The following is a 26,545-nucleotide window of genomic DNA, read 5'->3' on the forward strand; positions in this document are numbered from 1 at the left end:
TGCTTGTAAGGTAGTGCCTTTGCCAATTCCTTGATAAACTGCTCGATCGTCTCTCCATTGATGAGACCATAATTTGTACGAGTAAAAGAGAGTTCTGCCCGACGTTTCGTTGTGGTCCGAGATTAGCAAGCATCCTATTTACAGTATCGCTCAGCCGTTTTGATTGACAGCAGTGGGGCATTGAGAGCATAGTACCCCATCTGGGGGGTTTAATTCGCCAGAAAGGTAAAACTGAGTTAGACGATGGACCCTGCCTGAATTAATCCTCTTAGTCTGCGCTTGTGGTTGCTTAGCAACACTTCGCGCCAGGAGTTATCTGCGGCCCGTCGGCTCCAGAAGTCATCAGCCAGGAGGTGGGTCCAAGAAGTCCTATCGCAACCCCCACCAAACCCATAACATAATGTATGTATGCTCTATGTCTCTGTTCTATGTCAGAATGTATGTATGCTCTAGGTCTCGCATATACCCATTGATTGCACAGCTGGTCTAACGCCACAACCACAATTGTAATTTTTTTTTTGTATACAGAATCGAGGCTCGTGTAAGAGCCAACACATTAAACATGAAAACATGCACAGACACATAAAACATACAAGGAAGGGAGCAGGAGACAAGAGGGGGAGAGAGAGAGGGGAGCACACAAGCACAACAGTAGAGAACAGGGACGTCGGTAGATATGTGGAAGGGAGAGGGCTGGGGGGAGGGGAGAGGTACACGGTATAAAGAAAATGACCACCACTATGAATTACAGGAAAGAAGTTGGAGATTGAAAGAGGGGGATTTGGGGTGTTTTAACAGGGGTAGATCAAGGTTTTGGGTGGGGAAAGATAATAGATGGTCGTGAACAGCTGTTTTAAAGATCTGGAGGGAGGAGTGGGATTGAAGAGTGTGGGAGTTTGGTCCAGAGGTGGGAGAAAAGATGAATGAAGGTGAGCAGAGAGTCTTGATTTTGGCAGTTTCACCAGAAGAGAATTGCTGGCAGATCTTGTGCGTCCTGCAGGAATATTTGGGGGACAGAGCAGGGGGAGCTAGGCCAGAGAGGAGTCGGTAGAAGATAGAAATACCACCAACCTGCCTGCGGTGAGCGAGTGAAAGGCCCTCAGATTCAGCTTCATCGTGGGAGATTACAGTGATTCGGAAAGCTTTGGTTTCTACAGTGTGATGCCGAGCTAGGTGTGAGGCAGGAGCACCAGCCCAGAGGGGAGAGCAGTACTCCATCAAGCTGCGGATGAAAGCTTTGTACGTGGTGAGGCACTCAGAGGTGCCAAGGAAGGACTTCGAACGACGGAGGATGCCCAGACGGCGACTGGCTTTGGAGGCCAGCTTGGAAATGTGGTTTTCCCAGGAAAGATCATGGCAGATAGTGAGTCCCAAAAGCTTGAGTGACAGAACTTCTTTAAGGATGGTTGAGAAAGTAGATGGGAGGGTTTTCCAGACGGTCTTTTCCGAGAGACACTGTGAGAGTGTGAGATTTTTCAGGATTGAAAGACATGTTCCACTTGTTTGACCAGTCTATGATTTTGTCGAGGTCTGCAGAGAGTGAAGAGGCTGCTGCCTGCCGAACTGAGGGGTGAGATATGGAGCGGCAAAGAGTCGAGTCACCAGCAAAGAGATAGAGAGGATTTTCCAGAGCATCAGAGATCATTGATGAAGAACAGAAATAGCACTGGTCCCAGAACACTGCCTTGAGGATCTCCAGCCCGGACAGGAAGGGGAGTAATTTGAGAATAAAATAAAAATAAACCAATCAGAATTATTACCAAATCGGAATAAACCAAAAGCCGATTTACGTCGAGTCTATTTGCGTCATTTTGATTGAATGCCGTTAACACATTATGGGGCAATAGTCAATTTAAGTCATGCGAGTCCAAAATAACATCGTTCAAAAATTAAGTACAGTACTGTTGTGCTTCTTGCGAAAAATTTCAATACAGTGGTGTGCGGTCTGCCAGTGCAACAGCAATGGCGCCCGCTGGTGGAGAACAGACAACATGGCAAGTGTTCAGTGGATGCAGTCGCTTTACCTCCCAGTCTCACATGTTTCACCCTGTGGTGAAGTGTACCACGTATGTCCATGATGTACTCGACCCTCGTTAGTGGGGCTTTGGCCATTATTAGTAACATGTAAAAGGGGTTTGAGATAACCCCCCCCCCCCCCCCCCGTTAGTGTGGCAGGGTAAGTGAAGGTTAAGTTAAGTTGGTGTGACCAAATTTCTTTTCCTGGCAACGCATCCCTCTCCTCATAGCACAATGCACTGTATATGGGAATAATCATATTCGAATAACGTCACAATTTTTAGGAACACATGCACAACGTAAATCGGCTACTTTCTCGATATAACCACGACATATATATGCACAAGCATTATGCATATTGTTACTTCATGTGGGCACAACACAGGTTATTTTTTTATTTTTCGGGAATAGCCGAGGCAGCGGGGCGGGGTACTCTGCCAGTTACAGGAACTCTTCACCACATCTCATCCACAGGTATTTCTTGCATTTCCGCGAGTCGAATTTGCATTCAGAAACAATTATGGTCAACCGCTTTGAAATTTCTCCCACCACCCCATCCCCTGCAATTTCCCATATTTTTCTCCTTTCGAAAGAAATGGTGACACCGACGGTGCCGATACCACTCCGTCCCCTCGATAACCGCATGGAAGTAACAATAATACCAGTGGTAAATGCACAAAGATGAACTACAGTTTTTGCAGTTGTAAAATTAAGAGCTGCGACGAAGATGTCAGTTTGTCTTTGTTCCAAATAAAGCAATTACTGGGACAACAAACAATGCAGTATTTCAAGTAACACTTGTATTACAACCTTTTTGTCCAAATCCAAAGCAAGGTATGCTGCAAGGACCTCAAATTCGAGATAATTACGGTTTTTAAATATTTCATGTACTCATTCTGTATCAAAATGCATGGTCGTGGTGGTTTAAGCTTGGCTTCCAAACTGCTTGGAGTAGCATGGGCAACAGTTTCACAAAAATGAACAGCTTCGGATCCTAAATTCAAACCACACACACAAACACACATATATCTTAGACTTAGAGCCCTCCCGCTAAACATATCCCTGGACTATCGTGTATATGCATTGTGCACATACAGCTGTGAAGACTCCAGACATATTTTTGTCCCTAAACAAAAACACTGAGAAAAATTTAAAAAAAACAATAGAGCAAAGCTTTTTACACGCAATTATCAATGTGTAAAAGTGGTTGCAAATGACCATGCCAGCCTCAAGCAAAATGTCTAGACATGAGCTGTCTGCTGCCAATTTCGTAACAAAAATAACCCTCCATCCTGATCTCCACAAGTCTAGACAATATTCTTCTATAGAAAACTACAAAACCTTGGTCACCAAAGTTCACCTCTGCTCATTTTGAGGTTACCTTAACCTTAAACCCACCCCCGAACCATCATTATTTGTTCGACAAGACATTCATCATTATGAGCTGATCGCAAGACCAGCTGCCAAAAAAAATTCCAAGCCATTTACCCATTTCTTCCACACACAAAAATAAAAAATGTCCACAATCCATCCGGACTGGTTGCAGTAGTAACAAAACAGCACATGACGCAGAGCCTTGCCGGGGTATATAGATTACAGTAGATCTGAGCACCAGTGCAGACTCACGGATAGCAGTTACTACAGCGTTTCATATTCCATTGGGAAAGTGCGACGTCAACAAATCACGCAGTAAATTCCCACATCCATAAATTGTGAAAAATACATTGGAAATGGTTCGTATGTAGAAAAGTTAACCGGTCTCATCATTTTTATTCATTTGCATGACTACGAGCAGGATAACTGGCACGGTGATGCAGACAGACACACACACACACACAACCTTTTATGAGCAGTGGAGATGAGAAAAGTATGGCCCTCAACACACAGACAGAGACACAGACAGACAGAGACACACACACAGACAGAGACACACACACACACACACACACACACACACACACACACACACACACACACACACACACACACACACACACACACACCTCTTCCCATCCCTTTGGAAACACGTGAGCAGGTGTACAACGCAAACAGGTGAACGCAGTCACCATTGTGCAGCCAATGAAGCAGTTCCTCATTCCCCTTGGTAACCGTTCAAACTGCAAACTTCCTTCAGGGTCAAATCTGAAAGATGAAAATCTCCAACAGCAAAAATCTTGCAATTTAAGAGCACAAACAAAAAATGAAACTGCCTTTTTTTTTCTTCCCCGCCCCCCACCCGCCCCCCTTTTTATCAACACATCAAAGGTGAAACAACTTGTACGAGGATTTGTTTACACGATCAAATGCTAGCAGGTCACCACAAATGATACTCAAAATAGATGAATACGTTTAAACGTCCCAATGAACAGCAAGACAGGTAACTGGACACAATCTTGTTTATTGGGTCTCTCTGCCTTGCGTGCCCGCGTAATGCAGGGCAGCCAGGCAGGCAATACGCTCAGAGGGAGAAACAAAGAATAAGGGAAATTGCGGGAAAGGGGGGGGGGGGCGGGGGGTGGTGTGAGCAATACGGTGAGCAGAAGGGGTCGTTCCCATCTGCCAACATCATAGGTATCCTGCTCCGTTTGCACCCTGGGCAACCTACAATAAACACTCGACTCGCTCTTTCCTTCCTGGATGCAGAACAACAAGCCTTGGCTCCGAATCTCGGGGAGAGGGACACAGTCTTTACAATGAACCCAGCCAAAGGTACGGCAAAGTGACTTGTACTGCCACAAGTTTTGTACAAATGTTTTACATAATGCTATAAAAAAGCAAGACCCATAAGAAATGAAAAATCCCAAACCTTCATACTGTAAACAGCAGCTGAGGAGGGTGGGGAAGGGGAGGGATATATCCTAAATTGAGGACTTGTGGGCTGGGACAGGAAGGTCACCATGTCAGAGAAATGGAGCTCAGGGCCGTTAGGCTGGGAAAAGCAATGCCTGGCTCGGGAAGGTCCATTTAGACAAAGGCAAAGTCGAGGTCGAAATGCTTGTACTGGGACAGACGGGGGGAGGTAAAAGTGTGCCTGGGATGGGAACACCACACTTGGCCATGTTTGTCATCGAACGCCAAGCTTGGGGAAGAGAAGGGACGGCTCGTCCAGGCCAGACCCCGTTGCCCAGTGCATGGGAGAGTGTGAGGCCAGCCAAGCATGCCTACCCCGGGGAGGAGAACCGTTTTTCTCAGGGCTGGGAGCCGGCAGCAGCTGCCACGGGGGCAGCTACAGGTGTCCCGGGTGGTGGGAGCATGGGCTGAGATGATGTCAGACTGCCACGTGGCGAGTTCATCCCTGCCACAACGGTAAAAACAAAGCAATTAGATTGCAGACCTTCACCAGGACTTGTTTTTATGGGGTGTTTGTATGGTATATATTGTGTTGGTGCAGTGTGCAGACGATGCATTTAGATGGTTGTTTATGTTGGTGTGACGGACAGACCGTTTCGGTTTTTTTGTATACATTCACTTTCCCAAAGTATGTATTTTATAGACGTATAAAATAGACTTGTATTTTATAGATACACGTATTTTATTGATGTAGGACGTATTGCTGTAGTACGTGCTTTATAAACGTGATCGGTTGAAAAAAAGATTACGTGCAATACTGGCTGAGCCACCACCAGGTGGGGCTTGTGGCCGACTTTAGCACATTATGTGTCGACAAGGCAAACCCAAATACAAATACAATACTTCCCCCTCCTCTGGTGAGGGTAAATATGTTCTCCATTTGCTCCATTTGCCAATTTGTGATACAAGTAATACTACAACCCTCCCACACCCTTCTCATTAAAGAATCAGCAATAATTGGTGGGCGTTTTTAAAGGTCGTCGATGGAGGCCATCTCTAAAATTTGGCTTCAATCGAGTAAATTTATCCCCAAAAAAATATAAAAAAATAAAAACCCTCGATTTAAATTTTTTTTCAATCAACCCCGACAACATTGTATGCACATCGTTGACCAAAATGTATTAAATTGTCCTTTGATGGCAAAGTCAAATTTTAGGCTCAGTACGCACGACAATATAGCAAAGTCTCCGTAATCTCCCAAAATACGGGCAAAGATGGAAGATGATCAAGAGCAACAGAATGTAGGTTATATAGAGGGGTGTGCTTTACATTAAAGGAAATACAATCACAGAAATGCATTATGGAAACGACATAGTATTCATAGAATACTTACCCCACGTAGTCAACTTGGTGTGAGCCAACTCTGGTTTTTTTAAAGGGTTTTTTCATTTGAACCAATATGGCTGTCAGACCACGAGACCAATGACATCATAAATTCACATTCTCTAATATAATTGTTGTATAGCTAACGCTCAATCAATTTCAAACTGATCAGATAAAGTGTTGTACTTGTCGAATTATGATGTCATATAAGGCACCAATGACGTCATCATTACCAACACTTATTCCCCATGCAGAGTTCTTTACAATGAGTCACGTTTAAATTTTTCCCATGGAGCAGTTTCGGAGACAGAGGTGCAACGGTTTTTTGTTTTTTCAAAGATGGTGCCTGTACCACATGACCTATGACATCATAATCATTAAACAATTCTAAAGGAAGAGGCGCTCGCTCCTATGGTGAAAATTTCGACCAAGCAACAGTTGTAGAGAATTTTTTTTCATACTGATCGTATCAAGCGTTGTACTTGTCAAATTACGATATCATAAAGAAGGCACTGATGCCATAATCATCAACACTTATTCTCCATGGGGAGTACTTGACAATGCACCAAGCTTAAATTTTTTCCATGTAGCGGGTTCGGAGATAGAGGTGCAACGTTTTTCCAAGATGGCCATGTCCATACCACATGACCTATGACATCATAATTACGACAAATTGTACAGGCGGACGCCCTCCGATGGTGAAATTTTTGTGTCAATCGGACCAACGGTGCCCGAGAATATGCATCTATCTATAATTCCAGCAATCTCTGTGTGTATGTTTGTATGTTTGTATGTTTGTATGTTTGTATGTTTGTATGTTTGTATGTATGTTTGTCTGTGACCGCTGTTTCTCGACAACTACCGGTCCGATATACTTGAAACTTGCCAGGTATATTGCTGGGGACCCGAGGATGTGCCTTTTCAAGGTTTGAAATTAATCGGACAAGCAGTTACCGAGCTATGTCCAAAAAACGATTCAACCAATCAGAGAGCAGCGAGCTATCACGTGTGCCGAACGTGGCGAACAGACTCTGCCTCGGACGGCACATTTGAGAGCGTATTCATTTATTTCACGTTTGCAAACTATGTTGGCGCTATGTTGGCGTTAAACTATGTTTTAAAACTAATAAAAACTAATTTGCGATTCATCGTAACTGCGATATACGACCTTCCGGAGCTCCCGTGAGAGCGTGCGCCATTACGGATAGTAATTCAATTAAAAACATAAAAACATTGTCCCAATTCAGTCAGAGCGAAGGGCGTTGTTTTAAGCGAAGAGCGTTTTATTTTTCCCCTTAAATTCAGTCGCCGGACGGTGAAAGCTTTTTTTTGGGGGCAGCTACGTACGGCCAATCACAGGACACGTTGTTGTGTCGACGTGCCGTGTTGTTTTCCCTCGCGGTTTGGAATGTTTTTCCTTTTCATTTCTTTTCTCTTCCTTACGGAAGTACGGGCATTTCCTTAAATTTGCGATTCTTTCGCTTTCCTGCGCGTTTGGGCACGCTATGGCGATTTCTTTACCAAACTCCGAAGCCGTTCGCTTTGGACCAAACCATTTCATGTAAATAGAGGGGGGGGGGGATATAATTTTAGATATACATATAGTACGGGCATGCCCTAGTTTTTAAAATGCAGACATGCACATACGACATGCGTAGGGACACACCCAATCGCTGAACCCCGCTTTTCGCTTCGCAAGCGCAGGGTAATAAAGTACGGCATTTCAGATCATGAGTTTTTGGCCCTACGCGATTGGGTCATTAATGAGGTTCAGGATAAGCAGAAAAAAGAGGGACCAAAAAATAGTTATAAGTTACGTACACAATGTCAGACGTCACAACACACAAACACAACACACAAAGACCCTCCCATGCCGAAAAACCAAGACACATATTAATCACTTTTTCCATCTGTAATCGGCACTCAAATGATGAATCATGAATCACTCAATTTTGAAAAATATATTGCACGAGAAAGCCATCGTGACAAAATGGACAAATTGGCGCACAGCACGACTTTGATCATGTGGGTCAGGTGTGCTTCAATCGGTGATATTATGGAATCCATCTTTAGATATCATGTATACCAATTGATCAATGTTGAGTCACATGGTTGGTGTTGGTAGTAACCTGGGACTGTGCTGGGAGATGAATTGGAGAAAAGACTGCTCATGGAACCTTTCCTGCCATGCTCCTTCACCACAGGATCTGAGGTAGACGGCCATAATCAGCAACCATCACAGTGTGTGCACACTATTCAAGCTCAACCACCATAAACCTGTACTCAGAGAGAAAACTGCAAGCAAAATACACTAACAGGGCAAAAGTTATGGAACAGTATTTTATAGACAATGCAAAACAAGCCTTGGTGTGCGGCCATTTAATGTCTTGTAGGACCTCGTCATGCCCCAATCACAACTTAAACATCTATTTGCTACCAGTGTTTGTAACACTTAAGAGTGCCGGTCACGAGGAGGGATACCTGACAGCATGCTCTGTCCAAACAATAGCACACTATACATTATTCCATTAATCCAAAATGTAACTTGTGTGATGTGCATGAGTAATGCGGACTGGAACACCGACCACTCCCTTTGACGTTTCATTGCCTCTTGGACAATCCAAGCATCAAATTGATCAAAACAATACTCTACCTTCACTTTGATGTACAGAATTTTTTTTTAAATTAAGAATGTTCTAATAATTTCTGTCTAAAAACTTAACTCTGATCATTTATCAGTGAATCAACATTTCAAACAATACTGACATTTCATCATCAAACTGGGACATTTTGAAAAACGTGGTTCTGGTTGCTGCAAAATCGTGTTGGTGTGAATAAATGGCGAAATCATGACCGGTTTGATGAAAAAGATTCGGAAATTCAAAACTTGTTAGAAAAACGCCTTTGTAAAAAAACAAACAAAAAAAAAAACTTGTTTGTGCATCAAATAACTTACGCGTGCAACAAGAACAGCAACACATAATTTGCGTGTGGCACCAAAAAAACCAAAATCTTCGGCACGACACTCATTGTGCAAAAACAATCTGTGGCAGCAAAACAAAGCAATATTGAAATCCAACAACTAGCTGATTCTGGCAATTGCCACAAATTTGTCTGAGCAATAAAAAATATTGTTGGTCCAATTTAAAAAAAATCAAGCTCTTCTCGCCTCGCTCAAAATAATGACGTTTTAACAGACGAGTCTCAAATGTTTTATCACTGGCATGAGCATTTCTCCAATCTTATCAAAGCTAATGATAATTTCTCAATTAGCGTTTTGGATTCAATCTCTCAACGTCCTGTTCGAGAAAGTCTCGACACTGCCCCATTAATCTCTGAAATTAATGGTGCAATCAAACAAATGAAAAACAAGAGCTATGGCCCCGATTCTATCCCAATGGGATGTTGGAAAATTGCCCACTTCCACACCTTTCTGTTTCATCATTTCTCTGCTTTTTGGGTTCATTAGTTTTTAACCAAGGGATTTCAAGAATGCAAATGTTATAAGGATTTTTAAAAAGGTGACCAGTCAAATCCATGCAACTACTGTATTGTGGAATTCATCTTCTATCGGCCACTGCAAAAAAGATTTTGCCAAAATTATGCAAAGTAGTCTTGTTTCTTTCAGGGAAAGAATTTTAAGGGAGTCGCAGTATGATTTTTGCAAGAATCGTTCGACTATTGATGCGATTTTCTCTCAATGTCAAATTCAGGAAATATATTGAGAGCAAAATCTTCCTCTCTTTGCTGCTTTTATTCATTTTACCAAGGCTTTTGATAGTCTATATCAATGTTTATGGTGGGAAATTTTGGGTCGACTTGGTTGTCCGGGCAATCTAATTTCGCCGATTCGTAGTCTGCATGATGATATGAATAGTCACATCAAAATGAGCAATAAGCTGTCAGCCCCATTCGCGATTGAGATGAGTGTGAGGCGGGGCTTGTTCACATCGCTCGCAGCGCCAACATTGTTCACATTTCTCCTTGTGGCTTTTTTGAACACTTCCTTGGGAAGGATGTTCCGAGTGGAATTGCATTCATGTGCGAATTGATGGTGGTATTTACCTCCACCACCGAGAGTGGATGGAGGTTATTTTTACGTATTACCTCCCCAAACCCTGGTTACGGTGCACCTCAGAGTCTCGAGAGGGAACGCGGCAGAAAGATTTGTTATTTTTAGTGTTCTAATAAACCATGGTAAAACCACACCAATACAATTGTAGAACAAACAGGTAATTGTATTAAGAACCCTCACATACACAATACACAACAACATGCATTTTAAAGGCCATTTTCCCTGCTAGAGCGGGGGTTAGCCTTGCGGTCCCCATGACAATCTTCTCCATTTTGCCCTATTTTCTGCATCTCTCCTTGTTAACCACCTTGCCCGCATTTCTTCTTCCACCATCTTTAGCCAAGTCTTTCTCGGTCTTCCCCATCTTCTACTTCCTTCTACATTCATTTCCATCACTCTTCTCAACCAGTCACTTTCATCCTTCCTCAACACATGACCAAACCATCTCAACCTGTTCCTCTTCACAGCATCAATCACAGGCTCTATTCCCATCATCTTTCGCAATTCATCATTTGTCTTCCTCTCTCTCAACGATACTCCGCACATCCGTCGAACCATTCACATTTCCACCCTTTCCAACCTTCGTTGCTGCTCTACGTTCATTACCCATGTCTCGCTTCCATAAATCATAGCACTTCTCACACATGCAGCATACACCTTTCCCTTCAGCTTCAACTTATGTCCTCACATACACAATAATAACATTATTAAAGAAAGTACAATGAAAATGTCACTTGCATCAAGTGAACAACACATATGATGGTACCATCATTCCCCAATGCTCTCAAAGCAATAAACTCACGACACGCCAAGCGTGAGTGGAATGTAACATTCCCCAAAGTCCGTGCACAGATCCCCACGCTGGTTGAAGCCGTGCAGAACGACGAGAACGAGGAGTTACGAGGTGAGAGGTCAATATGGGAATTGAGCCGATGGGTAAACAAATGGCAATCAACACGATGAGGTTGATATGGAAATCCCAACGACAAAACAAGATGCACTAAGTGGACAGTCTCTTCGAGGACAAAATGGCGCATCAGCCTGTAATGGAGGCGCTCGGTTTTTCTCCAACAATAACTCACGCTTGGTAATAAAACCGGAGACGCAGATTTAATTGCAATCGCAATATAGGACGATGTCGTGGGCAATCCCTTTCATGGGAAGCCTCAACTCATTCGCGACCATCGCAGCCTCGAAAAAGTCAGCTCGCAGCCTCGATGCGATTCACGGCTGCATCTCTCTCATGGCCGTCTCTTCCTCCTCCCTTCTCTTCCGGTTTGTTTTCCGTGCCTTCCTTTTTCCTTCACAAACACTTCTTTTCACGTTTTACTAAAGTCGTCTCCATTTCACACAACAATCTTAACAACAATATTACCTGAAACTAAAAATCCTTCAAGTATATAAGAGCAACAAAGGTGGAAGTGACGGATCCGTAACAGTTGTGCTTTCACTCGTCTGTCTTTGAACTGGGATATCTCAAAGTTGTGTATTGATTCGGCTGAAATTTGGTGGAGAAGTTAGGTATGTGACAAGGAAGAATTTATTAAATTTTGGTGAAGATTCAAATCCTGTTCCTATAATTTTTAAGTGATTCTTTACCATTGAGTGATCTTGCTAAAATCGATATATAGCACGATATCTCAAAAAGCTATGGGTGGATTCAGACCAAACTTTGGCTAAGCAATTAATCCATATAAAACAAATTTTACATCAACCAATAGTTCCTTAAAAATTTCAAAATTCCCACTCCTTTGCCATTGATGGCGCTGCGTTGAATTTGGTGAACAACCTTGTCTATCTTGGTAGCAATATTTAAAATACCCTCAGCAATGATCGTGAAATTAGTTATCGCATCTCGGCCGCAAGCTTCAGCAATCTGCGGAATCATGTGTGGCACTCCGCTGGCATTAATTTGCATACAAACTTAGCTGTGTATTGTGCCATAGGTTTATCTACTCTTATCTAAAGACGTGAAACTTTCCCCCTGTATGCCAACCACATTAAATGGATCAATGCAGCAACATCACTTGCGTTAAAATTCTTAAAATAAATTGGTCTGACTTTGTATCTTAGAGATGTTGGGTGCATTTCGAACTTCAAACCCATGTTCGTGCATCTGGCCTTAGCAAAGCTGCGTTACGACAACCGACTGCCAAAAATCCATTTTCTATTCTGAAATTGCTGCTGGCCATCGTAATAGTGGTGATGAATATCTACGCTACAAAGACCATCTCAAATGACTTTGAAAAAGATGTGAAGTTAGCATTTCCACATGGGAGCAATCCTGTCGCTGCGGTAACAATTGGAAAGAGTTGTGTGAAAATGGCATTGCGAAAATGATCGACAAGCAAAATTATATTCACGATTAACAGTCTTAATATTGTCATGTCCATGGCCAATGAACAGCGGCCTCAGACGGATAGCCGATCGGTTAACTCCAAGGCAGCAGTTCAACACTTGGCGGAATCTTTTTTGGCACACACTGGACAGGAAGGAACTGAGGTCTTGCCTGTACGAGCACACAGGGTCTAATCTGAAACCGACAGAACAAAGAAACGCGACACAAGAATAAAATGCACAATAAATGAATTTAATGAAAATAAATGCGGTACGATAAAAATGAAATGCGAGGTAAAAACTATAACTCCTACGGTGAGGATCCTCCATCAGACACAATTACACAACAATGGAATGATAAAAGAAAACAACTGCCCGTCCATGGTACACTGAATCTTGTGGTGAGGCAGTTGCCCTGAAACAACTTGCCTTTGCCTCTTGGAAGGCTAATCCAACTGAAGGCAATCTCAGTTCCTTCCACCAAGCTCGGAACAAGTGTGTGTCTACCCTCAGGAGAGCCAGGAAGCACTATCTCTCCTCACTCAAGAATGAACTCTCAAACCTGTCTGCTTCCTCCAAATCCTGGTGGCGTCTGGTCAAATCCGTTTCTGGTGTTTGTTCCCCCTCCATCCCCTCCCTTACCTCAAATGGCCACACAGTTGACATCGCACGTGACAAAGCCGAATGCCTCAACTCTGTGTTTGCCTCAAAATCCTTAGTCCCAAACCCTTCTCTCTCTGTTCCCACCTTTCCCAGTCGAACCCAACTGCTCCTGGACTCTGTGTCCTTCTCTCCTGACAAGGTGGAGGAGTTTTTTCAAACCTCGACTCTGATTCTGCAACTGGACCAGACGGCATCAGCCCACGGGTCCTAAAATCCTGCTCTGCTGCTCTATCTCACCCTCTCTCTGTTCTTTTCACCCTATCTTTTGCTCAAGGTCATCTGCCAGCATCCTGGAAATCAGCTAACATTACCGCTTTACACAAAAAAGGTGCAAAAACAGATCCTTGCAACTACAGACCAATCAGCCTGCTCCCAATTATCAGCAAAGTCATGGAATCCATCATTGCTTCGGATATGAAATCTTTCCTCTTCTCCAATGGCTTGATCTCTGATCATCAATTTGGTTTCAGACCAGGTCACTCTACTCTGGACATGCTGCTTCTGCTGTCTCAACAATGGATGGAGGTCCTCAATGCCAAACAGGAAATCAGAGCCGTCTCCCTTGACATATCACGTGCCTTCGATACGGTCTGGCACCCAGCTCTGCTCACCAAACTCTCCTCCTATGGTATCCATGGAAATCTCCATGCATGGCTTGCGGACTTCCTCTCTGGTCGTAGTCAACGTGTGGCCCTGAATGGATTTCTCTCATCTCCCCTTCCTGTTCAGGCTGGAGTTCCCCAAGGCAGTGTGCTGGGCCCTGTGCTTTTTCTGGTCTTTATCAATGATCTCTCCGACTCTCTGGAAAATCCTCCAAATCTCTTTGCTGATGACTCCACTCTCTGCCGCTCCATTCCTCTTCCCTCAGATCGGCAGTCTGCAGCCTCCTCACTCTCTGAAGACCTGGACAAAATCACAGACTGGTCAAACAAGTGAAACATGTCTTTCAATCCTGACAAATCTCACTCTCTTACTATGTCTCTCCGAAAAGATCGACTGGACAACCCTCCCATCTACTTTCTCAACAATCCTCTCCAAGAAGTTCTGTCGCTCAAGCTTTTGGGTCTCACTATCTGCCATGATCTTTCTTGGGAAAACCACATTTCCAAGCTGGCCTCCAAAGCCAGTCGCCGACTGGGCATCCTCCGTCGTGCGAAGTCCTTCCTCGGCACACCTGAGCTCCTCACCACATACAAGGCTTTCATCCGCAGCTCAATGGAATACTGTTCTCCCCTAAGGGCTGGTGCTCCTGCCTCACACCTGGCTCGGCTTCACGCTGTTGAATCCAAAGCTTTCAAAATCATTGGAATCTCCCGCGATGAAGCTATCTCTGAGGGCCTTTCACTCGCTCACCGCAGGCAGGTAGGTGGTCTTTCTGTCTTCTACAGACTCCTCTCCGGCCTTGCTCCCCCAGCTCTCTCTGTGCTCTGTCCCCCAAATATTCCTACAGGTCGCACAAGATCTGCCAGCAACCCTCTGATGGTTAAACTGCCGAAATCTCGGCTCTCTGCTCACCTTCACTCTTTCATTCCTCTTTTCTCCCGCCTCTGGAACAAACTCCCACACTCCCTTCAATACCACTCCTCCCTCCAGGTCTTTAAAACAGCTGTTCACCACCATCTCTTATCTTCCCCCATCCAAAACCTTGATCTTTTCTACCCCCACTAATTCACCCCAGATCCACCTTGTTTGAAATTCCAACTTCTTTCCTGGAAGTCCTGGCAGTGTCCATATGTTTATACCTCTCCCACCCCCCCCCCCCCCTTCACATGCCTCCCCCCAAAGCCCTCTCCCTCCCACAGATCTCTCGATGTCTCCATGTCTCTCGGTCCCTGCTCTCAAATGTTGTGTTTGTGTCCTTCCCCCTCTCTCCCCATCTTGTCTACCGCTCCCGATGTTATTTGTTTTATGTGTCTGTTTGTCTTTCTGTGTGATTAATGTTCGCTCTTTCACGAGCCTCGATCTTGTATACAAAAAAAAAAAAAAAAAAAAAAAAACTTCGTTCGTTGGCCGGTACTCAGCTCCGGCCTCAAAAAGGGCTATGGGATGCCTGGTGGCCGTGGAACGGGTCCCACAGTTCGGCCAATGGCCCGATCGTCGGCGGGAGTAAGATGGCGCCGAATCGCTCTTCCGTCAAGTCCCACTCCGTTTAAACCGCCACAAGCCCCACGAAGCGTCGCTTTCTGGCTCCTCTTCGACGGCTGCGACAATCTCTTCCTTGATAGTGCCAACAGTTCACAAAGGCTCCAAAATCACTCCACAGCGTGCCCGGGCACGAAAACGCAGCCGTTCCCTCACGCGACGAATAACTAAGAGAGCGAGCAAGGGGAGATGTCGTCTTCTTCTCTCTCAAACATTCGACCTCTGAAATCACCCCTGACCAATCGCCGAGCTTCGTCAACACCACTCCATGTCCCCTGGACCAATCTCGACTCTCGGGGTGTGGTCTCTCGTTACGAGTTGTCGGGGCAGAGTGTAGTCTCTATTGGCAATGTCGGTTGTTGTGGTTTAAGGGACCAAGTGAATGTAAAACCGGAAGGGAAAATCACAGGAAGCAATTACACACGGGAATTAATCTTAAGCCCTGTCTTGTTAACACAAAAACCACGCCCCTTATGGCGACATGCAAACACTTAACCTGACAGGTTCCCTACTTATTACATCTGGGTTCTTCTTCACGTCCAAGGTCCAAGCTAAAACCTATACATTCCTATCTCCATTATGGTATTTCTTCCCTACCCCCACAAATGTACCAATATGAATCGCCCTTTTAACCCAAATCAATGATCGGTGACTTATTCTGTTTAACCCCTTCTACTATTTGGAATTATTTTTTGTAACTCAATGATTTCACGAATTGGCCTTATCCTGTCATAGGACAGCTAATGATGATAATCTTTGCGCCATGAGAGCTACTCAATCGTGATTTGGTTCACTTTTTTGCAATCCTGCAGGGGCACAATGCATGTCTCGATTGAGCTACCTGCAAAATAATAAATGAAATGGAAAAATTGTTTTTACAAGTTTGAGGTGGGATTGACGATATTATTTTATTTTATTCAGTCTATCATTCAGTTTTATCAAGCCTGTAACTGGCATCCCAGAATCCCGCAGATCCTCCATCACACTTCAACAATGTGCTCCAAGGCGTGGCATTCCACCAATCCCATTTCAACATTTTTAGGCCCAGAATACACCCTATTTTTGCACCGTGTCTGTGTCCTTTTCTCTTGCGTGGTATTCCAAATCGCACTGATGCTTGCCTTGCACCCCGATATCTCATTATTAAAGGTTTTATGTCATGACAGAGTTTAGTATCTTGCCCAAAAATGTCGGCATTCTCTTCCCTGAAGGGAATTCTCAATGGTTTGTTAAGTTAGTTTGGCCTGTAGTCTTCACTTCATAACATTCCCCATGGTGAATTTGAGGATTACACGGGTCTTCATTACCATGATGGGGGTTCTACTCTAACAGCAAATAAACATTCCTCAATGAACTCCATACATTTTATTCGTCTTGGACATGGCGTGATGAAAGAAAGCAACAAAATCCATTCCAAGGCCATGTACAGAAGGTATCTGTTCAAATCAGCCAAACATCTGGGCAATTCTCAGCTGGAAAGCAGCGACTTGTCATTTCACCATTGGTAGTATAGTGCGGTAGAAGATACTATAGAAAAAGAGGGTTTTTTAATTGAGTTTCATATTCATTCATTTGAAGCGCATTGCATTTTACCTTTGCAAACTCGCACAAAACCTCAAATATATTTTATAAACATACGGGTTTGCCTTTTTGAAAAGATCAGGAGCTTATTGCTGTGTAACCACCTTTAGTGGTATTTAAGAGGAGGCTGTGTGGACGTCATATTTAAGAAAAAGTGATTTGTACATTGCTGCATCTACAGACAATGGATGTTTGAGCTGTGTTGTCTTACAGAAGTATGCATGTTCCATGGCCTCACGGGGAGGGAGTCTGGTCTGGTGATCATAACGCAACAGCTTGTCCAGAAAGTCCAATGCCTCCGGGCTCACCAAATGTTGATTCTCACTGTGTACAAAGCGCTCCCAGCGCTTCCGTGAATGCCTGCGATGAAACACATGTACCTTATCACCACATAATAAACAAAATCACAACTTTGGACTCTCCCAGATTCCAGAAAAAAGGGGAAAAAACACGAGTCAAAAAATAAATAAATAAATAAACTTTCATCTGATATGCAAGTCAACTGAAGTATCAACAGCAACAACAAACCAATGACAAATGCACAAATTTGCGCAATAATATGAAAAGCATTTCTAGCTGAACCAAGTGAGGATACAGAAACATTATTGCACGAGGACAAGCAAAACAAATTCAAGCCAAAGAGAAACGCTTCCTGAAAAAAAAAAGATAATAGATAAAAAGGCATGAACCACCTTTAGAGGCCATTTTTCCCCGCAGAGCAGGGGTTGGCCTTTTTGGGGCACCCTGGTCCCCTTTTTGAAGCAATGTTTTATGGCCGGATGCCCTTCCTGCCGCCAACCCTGTTAGTCCCCTCTTGCGACACACAGGGAATTACCAGTGACCTGGTACTCAATTTGCCGACCTCGGAAGGATGACAGGCTGAGTCAACCCCCCTGGTGTTAATTCAGCGATAAACCGGGATTCAAACCCAGGATCCTAGGATCCCAAGCCAGCACCCTAACCGCTAAGCTAACACCAGGCTAAGCCAATAGATAAAAAGGCATGACACCTTGAAAAAGCATTTAAATATTTTTCGGTTGTTTCACTAGTGGTTTCACTAGTAGATGTCCACTAGTAGATGGGAAGGTTGTCCAGTCGGTCTTTTCAGAGAGACGTCGTAAGAGTGTGAGATTTGTCAGGATTGAAAGACATGTTCCACTTGTTTGCCCAGTCTGTGATTTTGTCCAGGTCTGCAGAGAGTGAGGAGGCTGCAGACTGCCGATCTGAGGGATGAGGAATGGAGTGGCAGAGAGTGGAGCCATCAGCAAAGAGATAGAGAGAATTTTCAAGAGAGGCAGAGAGATCATTGATGAAGACCAGAAAAAGCACAGGGCCCAGAACACTGCCTTGGGGAACTCCAGCCTGAACAGGAAGAGGAGATGAGAGAAACCCATTCAGGGCCACACGTTGACTACGACTAGAGAGGACGTCCGCCAGCCATGCGTGGAGATTTCCATGGATACCAAAGGAGGAGAGTTTGGTGAGCAGAGCGGGGTGCCAGACCGTATCGAAGGCACGTGATATGTCGAGGGAGACAGCTCTAATTTCCTGTTTGGCATTGAGGACCTCCATCCATTGTTGAGACAGCAGAAGCAGCATGTCCAGAGTAGAGTGACCTGGTCTGAAACCAAATTGATGATCAGAGATCAAGCTAATGGAGAAGAGGAAAGATTTCATATCCGAAGCAATGATGGATTCCTTGACTTTGCTGATAATTGGGAGAAGGCTGATTGGTCTGTAGTTGCTAGGATCTGTTTTTGCACCTTTTTGTGTGAAGCGGTGATGTTGGTTGATTTCCAAGCAGATGACAGTTGACCTCCTTGATGCAATTAGATGAGAAAGTAAGCAAAAATGGAAAATTCAAGATGGCCGCCATAGCTCAAAATTGCTACTAACAGGGGTCGCACTTAACTTAATTTTGTAGACTTAGAAGATGCAGTAGTTCTAGATGCTGCTTAATTTGTATTACTCAAATGAAGTTGAGTTCAGATTCCCATGTCCCACAGCAGGTAGGCTCATGAATGATTTGGCTGTCTTGACTGAGGGTCTTGGTGCTACATGGGCACAGTAGTGTTGATTTGGATCTGGTCGTGATTGAGTACCTTGGTTAGGTAGGATGAGTAAGAGTTTATGAAGGTACAATTGGAGTACTTGAGCTTTTTTTTCAAATTGGACTTTTGATTTTGGTAATGGTACCAAAACAAAATGGCTGACTCCTTTCAAAAGGTACCACTTGATACTTAACATTCACAAGCAAGCGCTAGTAGACAAGGCAACTGCCTTAATGTCCATCTGAAGGACGCCGGCCGTACTCACTGTTGCAGCACCAGGGAGACGCTTTATCGTGATGCTGGGAAACGAACCCAGATGACAGCTCAAAGCCACGTGCCCGAACTGAGCTATCCTGGTTAAATGAATGCTTGCTCCCTGAAGTAAAGAGACTAAAGTAGAAAAATGTACAGCAGATGTGAGAGAAATTTTTGTTTTTGTTAGGGTGTAAAGTGCAGCAGGCCATTGCTGAAGAGCTGTACTGCACCCAGGTGACCCTCAATTTCTTTGACCGCCTGGCTGCTGTTGGTGTCACCCGTGACAATGGCCGACTGGTCAAACGGCTTGATGAACCTTGTGGGGATTTTCTGATTTCAGACAGACTACGAGAGGTGATGCAACATGAGCGGCCATCGATTTATATATTATATATATAGATATACATATACAAAAATTGCATATATTAAAATATTATATCTTCTCCCCCCCACCCCCCCTGCCCTCCTTTCATTTCCTCTCCCATATATAATCCTTCCCTTCCTTATCCTTGCTTCCATCTTTTTCAAAATACCTTTCATTTTCACCCCACTTCTCCCACATTACTGTCCCGACCCTTCACTTATTTTAACTTCAAAAAAGAAAATTCAAAAATGGTTCACTCGCCTTGTTAGATTTGTCCTTTTTGTCCAACTTTTCCCAATGAGGAACCTCTTCAAAGTCTTAACCATTTTTATTCTCCTTCCCTGTCTCAAGACTCCACACTATACACAAAATCACAACTCAGTCATTTCAGTCCTTCACTTATCCATGAGCATCAAACAATGCATGAAAATCTTTCAAAAGATGAAGATAAAATTAGGATCTGCAATTGTGTGTTGGTGATGCTGAATATTATTACGATGACGCTGACGATTATGACGTTTTCTTCCTGCAGATGCTTTTGATGCCCGATTCTGAGCTCGCGGAAACCTACAGTGAAAGGGAGAAGAAAGAGTTCCTCTACGTGCTTTTCCGCCACCTGTGCCTTGGTGGTGTTGTGTGTCAATTTGAAGATGTCATTGATCCTTACTTTGATATTACCAAGGATATTTACAAACAACTCATTGGGTCAGCACTTTCAAATATTATACATAAGCTCCCATACAGAACTCATGCTTACGTCTTTTCCCCAGATGTAGTCAAGGTTACAAATGAGAAATTTCAGAAAGCTTATTTTTTACTGATAGTAAAAAGAACATGTGCTGTAATTTGTTTTAATTTGAGAAACAATGATCTTACACGGGCAGCTGAGTATGGAAGTGAAATGAAAATGGACGGTATGGGAGTTCTGGTCATCATTAATCTGGTTTGTCAAAAGTTGCTCTGAGTATCACCGTGGGTGATGTTGTGATGGATCACAATTGTAGTCAGCATGGTGTCGAGGAGGGTGAGGAGGCTTGAAGTGACAAGTTGTCACCTGTATTATTTGGGGATTTTCAGATAATTGCAGAATGGAGAAAATATTTCACTGTATTTTATTCCTTACAGTGTTGTGAAGGATTCAGATACCAAGTCAATACGGATTACATCTGCTGTATATCGAATTACTGCTTACGTAAGTATCGAATGAAAGCAACACATTCTTGATAAGCACTATAATCACGAAAAGGATGTCCTTAGAACTACGGTATACAAAACCTAACAAATCTATAATAATAATAATAAACATACACAACATGACCAAAAGTATGCGGACACCTCTTATAATTAGTGGATTCGGCTGTTTCAGCCACACCTATTCCTGACAGGTATATATGATCAAGCACACAGCCATGCAATCTCCATAGACAAACAATGTCAGTTGAATGGGCCGGACTGACGATCTCAGTGACTTTCAACGTGGCACCGTCATTGGATGCCACCTTTCCAACAAGTCAGTTTGTAAAATTTCTGCCCTGTCAAATGTTAAGTGCTGTTATTGTGAAGTGGAAACGTCTAGGAGCAACAACAGCTCAGCTGCGAAGTGATGGGCCACACAAGATCACAGAAAGGGACCGCCGAGTGCTGAAGCGTGGAGCGCGTTGAAATTGTCTGCCTTCAGTTGCAACACTCACTACCGAGTTCCAAACTGCCTCTGGAAGCACCGCCAGCAAAAACTGTTCGTCGGCAGCTTCATGAAATGGGTTTCCATGGCCGAGCAGCCGCACACAAGCCTAAGATCACCATGGGCAATGCAAGCGTCGGCTGGAGTGGTGTAAAGCTCACTGCCATTGGACTCTGGAGCAGTGGAAACGCGTTCTCTGGAGTGATGAATCACAATTCACCATCTGGCAGTCTAACGGATGAATCTGGGTTTGTCGGATGTCAGGAGAACGCAACTGCCTGAATGCATAGTGCCAACTGTAAAGTTTGTTAGAGGAGGAATAATGGGCTGGGGCTGTTTTTCGTGGTTCCGGCTTGGCCACTTAGTTCCAGTGAAGGGAAATCTTCACGCTGCAGGATACAATGACGTTCTAGACAATTGTGTGCTTCCAACTTTGTGGCAACAGTTTGGGGAAGGCTCTTTCCTGTTTCAGCATGACAATGCCCCCTTGCACAAAGCGAGGTCCATACAGAAATGGTTTGTTGAGATCGGTGTGGAAGAACTTGATTGGCCTGCACAGAGCCCTGACCACAACCCCATCAAACACCTTTGGGATGAATTGGAATGCCGACAGCGAGCCGGGCCTAATCGCCCAACATCAGTGCCCGACCTCACTAATGCTCTTGTGGCAGAATGGAAGCAAATCCCAACAGCAATGTTCCAACAACTAGTGGAAAGCCTTCCCAGAAGAGTGGAGGCTGTTATAGCAGCAAAGAGGGGAGGGCGAGGGGGGTGGGGGGGGACCAACTCCATATTAATGCCCATGATTTTGAAATGAGATGTTCGATGTTCGGGTGTCCACATACTTTTGGTCATGTAGTGTACGTGCAATACCCCTGGGTGCTCAGCTGGTAGAATAAACAGTATACTACACTGACTAAAGGTATTTTAAATCAATTTCAATGGTTGCTAGAAGGCAGGGCAGCAGGTAGAATCATACTAACATAATCATAAGACTTTAAACAAACAAACAAAAGATACCTATGTTTGTGGGGCAGGTTCACCTGTCCTCCACCTTACCCCCCTCCCCCATAGTCTACCTTAGATCCCGATTTTTAAAAAATTATTTTAGCAAACTTTGGTACATCATGGGTAATGAAGGTTGTGGTCGAGTTTCATCGAAAAGGAAAGGAAATACCTATTTTGGGGGGGCAACCCCCTCCCACATACACCCCCAAAGGGGAGGACTTTTCTTTTTAACGTCGTGAGCAAACTTTAGTCAAAACATAATAATTTTATTTGTGCCAAGTTTGGTCACAATCCCATCAGCGGTTTCGGAGAAGATGTTGCAAGTGTTTACGGACTGGACGGACGGACGAGGCGCCATCGCATAAGCTCATCTGAACTTAGTTCCAGGTGAGCTAAAAATTGAGACTCATGGTGGTGCAATTGCTGAAACCTCGTTGCATTTACTATTGCGGGTTCGATTCCCGTAGCTGCTCAGAACCCTGGTCCGCAGAGGAGATGGGCACCACTGGGTCTATTTCCCCTTTCGAAACACCATTATGGATTTCCAACAACTTTTATATGCTTATGACCTCCACTATCTCTAACACCGTTGTAATCATTCCATGTGATGAAATCTTTTTGCAGGACAAACATGGAAGTTGCTATCCATCTCCACGTGAGCATGAACAAAACTTTGCTTACCTCATACTTGATCCAAGCAAACATCAAGCAACTGTACTCTACCATTGTTACGGGACTAAAACCGGTTGGTAATATGTTACCTTGGGTTGGCGGTGAGAATATTTGAGTTAACGCTAACAATATTGCCAACAGATTGAAGTTACCGGGTGTTAAAGCCAAAACAAATGATAGAGTTGAAACTATCTACAAACCCGAGTTCTTCACCCGGTTAAAACCATTGAAGAAGTTCCACAATTGTTACATTTTCCCATTCCGAAGGGACAAAAGAGACTATTATAATTGGTCTGTATGTCAGATCTACTGTGATCTATATGACCTAGGGAGGCTCTGAATTATTAAATCTATAACTCTTCTTCTTTCTTGTTTCACTCCAAACTCGATTAAAATTTGCACTTGCTAAAAAACATTTTCTGCTACTTAATTGTATTTTTGTTTTATGTCAGAAAATATATATTTAATGATGAAATTTGGTTTGTTATACTGCACTTCACTTCTGTATCTTTGCTCGATTCATGTTCATTAAACTGTTTCCACTTCTGGCCATGATTCATATTATTCTCAGAAATGAAAATTTGAATGCTGTCCGAAAGCAGTGAACGTCTTCTGAGAAGATGAAAACACCTATGGTGGTGATATGTGACAAATTGGCAGGGTGTGCTGATCAAGCTTACACACCGTCAATCCGATGTAGGCCGGCGCACGCAATGATGTCTCGCCCTTCATTCAGAGCACCAGGGTGACGGTTTATAGTTGGCTCGAGGTTCAAATCCATGCTGGACATTTGAGACGAGTGTGCATATCTCCAGGCTATGTCGATAGCCCTTGAAACAATTAATTACCTGTGACTTTACTTGTTTAAAACGTCTCAATCATGCTGCTCACACCCTTTGTAAATGGTGCTCACGCAGTTGTACACGACACATATTCTCACGTGGTTGCAACTTCAGTATGTTCATGATGATACTGTTCACCACAGTTTTTTTTTTTTTTTTGTTTTTAATACAAAATCGAGGCTCGTGTAAGAGCTAACATTAATCACCAAAAAAAAAAATAACCGGACATATAAAACATACAATAAAGGGAGCGGGAGACAAGATGGGGAGAGAAAGGGAAGCACACAAGCACAAAAGTAGAGAACAGGGACATCGGGAGATCTGTGGGAGGGAGAGGACTTGGGGGGTGGGAGGCGTGGGAAGGGGGTGGGGAGAGTGGTGGGAGAGGTATAAAACACATGGACACAGCTAGGACTTCCAGGAAAGGAGTCGGAATTTCAGAAAAGTGGATCTGGAGTGAATTAACGGGGGTAGAAAAGATCAAGGTTTTGGATGGGGGAAGATAAGAGATGGTGGTGAACAGCTGTTTTAAAAATCTGGAGGGAGGAGAGGGATTGAAGAGAGTGAGGGAGTTTGTTCCAGAGGTGGGATAAAAGAGGAATGAAAGAGTGAAGGTGAGCAGAGAGCCTAGATTTTGGCAGTTTAACCATAAGACGGTTGCAGGCAGATCTTGTGCGACCTGCAGAAATATTTGGGGGATAGAGCCCTGAGAGAGCTCGGGGAGCAAGGCCGGAGAGGAGTCGGTAGAACACAGAAAGACCACCAACCTGCCTGCGGTGAGTGAGTGAAAGGCCCTCGGAGTTAACTTCATCGCGGGAGATTCCAATGATTCTGAATGCTTTGGTTTCAACAGCGTGAATTCGAGCTAGGTGTGAGGCAGGAGCACCGGCCCAGAGGGGAGAACACTTCCATTGAGCTGCGGATGAAAGCCTTGTATGTGGTGAGGAGCTCAGATGTGCCAAGGAAGGACTTCGCACGACGCATGATGCTCAGTCGGCGACTGGCTTTGGAGGCCAGATTGGAAATGTGGTTTTCCCAGGAAAGATCATGGCAGATAGTGAGACCCAAAAGCTTAAGTGACAGAACCTCTTGGAGTGGGTTGTTGAGAAAGTAGATGGGAGGGTTGTCCAGTCTGTCTTTTCGGCGAGACATAGTAAGAGTGTGAGATTTGTCTGGATTGAAAGACATGTTCCACTTGTTTGACCAGTCTGTGATTTTGTCCAGGTCTGCAGAGAGTGAGGAGGCTGCAGACTGCCGAACTGAGGGATGAGGTATGGAGCGGCAGAGAGTGGAGTCATCAGCAAAGAGATAGAGAGGATTTTCCAGAGAGGCAGAGAGATCATTGATGAAGACCAGAAATAGCACAGGTCCCAGAACACTGCCTTGGGTAACTCCAGCCTGAACAGGAAGAGGAAATGAGAGAAACCCATTCAGGGCCACAAATCTACCAAAATCTATCAAATTCAAAATCTATCAAATTCAGTTGTAATCTATCAAGGATATTTTTTCCAAAAAATATTAAATGTGGATTTATTTAATCACTTATGACGTCTATATTAATCGAAGGAGCTTTGTCTGCTCTCTGTCTGTCTGTCGTGCTATAACTTGAGAACGGACTATTGGATTTCAACGAAACCAATGGTGGTGGATGCAGGGAACTCACAGGAAGGTTTGTGATGCAAAAAGAAAAGGAAATAAGGAAGGTTTGTGTATTGGTACATGGGCATATGTGGCAAAAACTGCAATCACCAACTTGTGATGCTGGCTATTCCCACACATAGGGCAGGATCTTCCAAGAATCATTTTTTGTTGTTGATCCACAGGTTAGCCATCAGAACTACACTACCAGTCAAAAGTTTTAGAACACCTCAATTTTTGCAGTTTTTGTTGAAATTTACACAGTTTAATGTCCAGTGAATAACCTGAAATGGTACAAAGGTAAGCAGTAAACTGCTCGAGGTTAAAAAAAGAAGTTTAGGTTAGCAAAAACGGGGAAATAATGTAAATTGCACAGTTATATTGTAAGAAAAAGGCCTTCTTCAGGGAACAAGTAATGGGTTAACAACTTACAGCTGTTCTGCAGCAATGTAAGTAAATTAAGCCTTGAAAGTTGGTGCAAACAATTCTTACAGGTGTCCCAACCTCTACTGATTACTTCATTACAAACCCCCTGTCTGTATGAAAGCAGTATTGGAACAGACTGTTATTACACCCTCAAGCATTATTTGGACAATGTTGCACAGCGGGAAGTAGTATATTGGAAACTGGAGGAAACTCGGACAGGAAGAGGTCTGGCAGACCCAAAGCCACAACAGAATCAGAAGACAAGTTTCTGAGAGTCAACAGCTTGCGTGATAGGCGGCTCACAGGACAACAGCTTCAAGCACAGCTTAACACTGATCGAAGTAAGCAAGTCTCAGTTTCAACTGTGAAGAGAAGACTTCGAGCTGCAGGTTTGAGGTGCAGCTTAACACTGGTCAAAAAATTGAGGTAATCTAAAACTTTTGACGGGTAGTGTATGCCGAGGAAATGAAAAGCTCCGTTCTTTTAAACATTTAGGTGAAAGGCAGAGACGAGGAGTGTCCTGCCATAGCCTGGCCGTGCCCAATACGTACCTAATCAAGGCATTACAGAAGTTTGGCGCCATTGGACCTCACCCCTTATAACTGGAAGAGAAGACGTGAT

At 43.9% G+C, this 26,545-nt stretch overlaps 2 protein-coding genes across 2 annotated transcripts; one reads left to right on the plus strand and one right to left on the minus strand.

Annotated features, from left to right (window-relative positions):
- Positions 1-2,796: 2,796 nt before the first annotated feature.
- Positions 2,797-17,379, minus strand: LOC144894208 (casein kinase II subunit alpha-like; the record flags this gene model as incomplete). The annotated part of the gene is made up of 3 exons (XM_078786307.1): positions 2,797-5,311; positions 8,319-8,396; positions 17,199-17,379. Coding segments are annotated over 3 exons (366 nt in total), but the record flags the coding sequence as incomplete, so codon positions are not given.
- Positions 17,380-18,953: 1,574 nt separating this feature from the next.
- On the plus strand, positions 18,954-23,566 carry LOC144894335 (cilia- and flagella-associated protein 300-like). The gene is made up of 4 exons (XM_078787020.1): positions 18,954-19,647; positions 20,190-20,362; positions 20,783-20,849; positions 22,971-23,566. Exons 2-4 carry the CDS (start codon positions 20,190-20,192, stop codon positions 23,097-23,099), a joined length of 369 nt encoding a protein of 122 aa, XP_078643146.1. The 5' UTR covers positions 18,954-19,647; the 3' UTR covers positions 23,100-23,566.
- Positions 23,567-26,545: the final 2,979 nt, after the last annotated feature.

This window comes from Myxine glutinosa, chromosome 11, assembly GCF_964187855.1.
Source record: "Myxine glutinosa chromosome 11, kmMyxGlut1.1, whole genome shotgun sequence".
Taxonomy (NCBI): Eukaryota; Metazoa; Chordata; class Myxini; order Myxiniformes; family Myxinidae; genus Myxine; species Myxine glutinosa.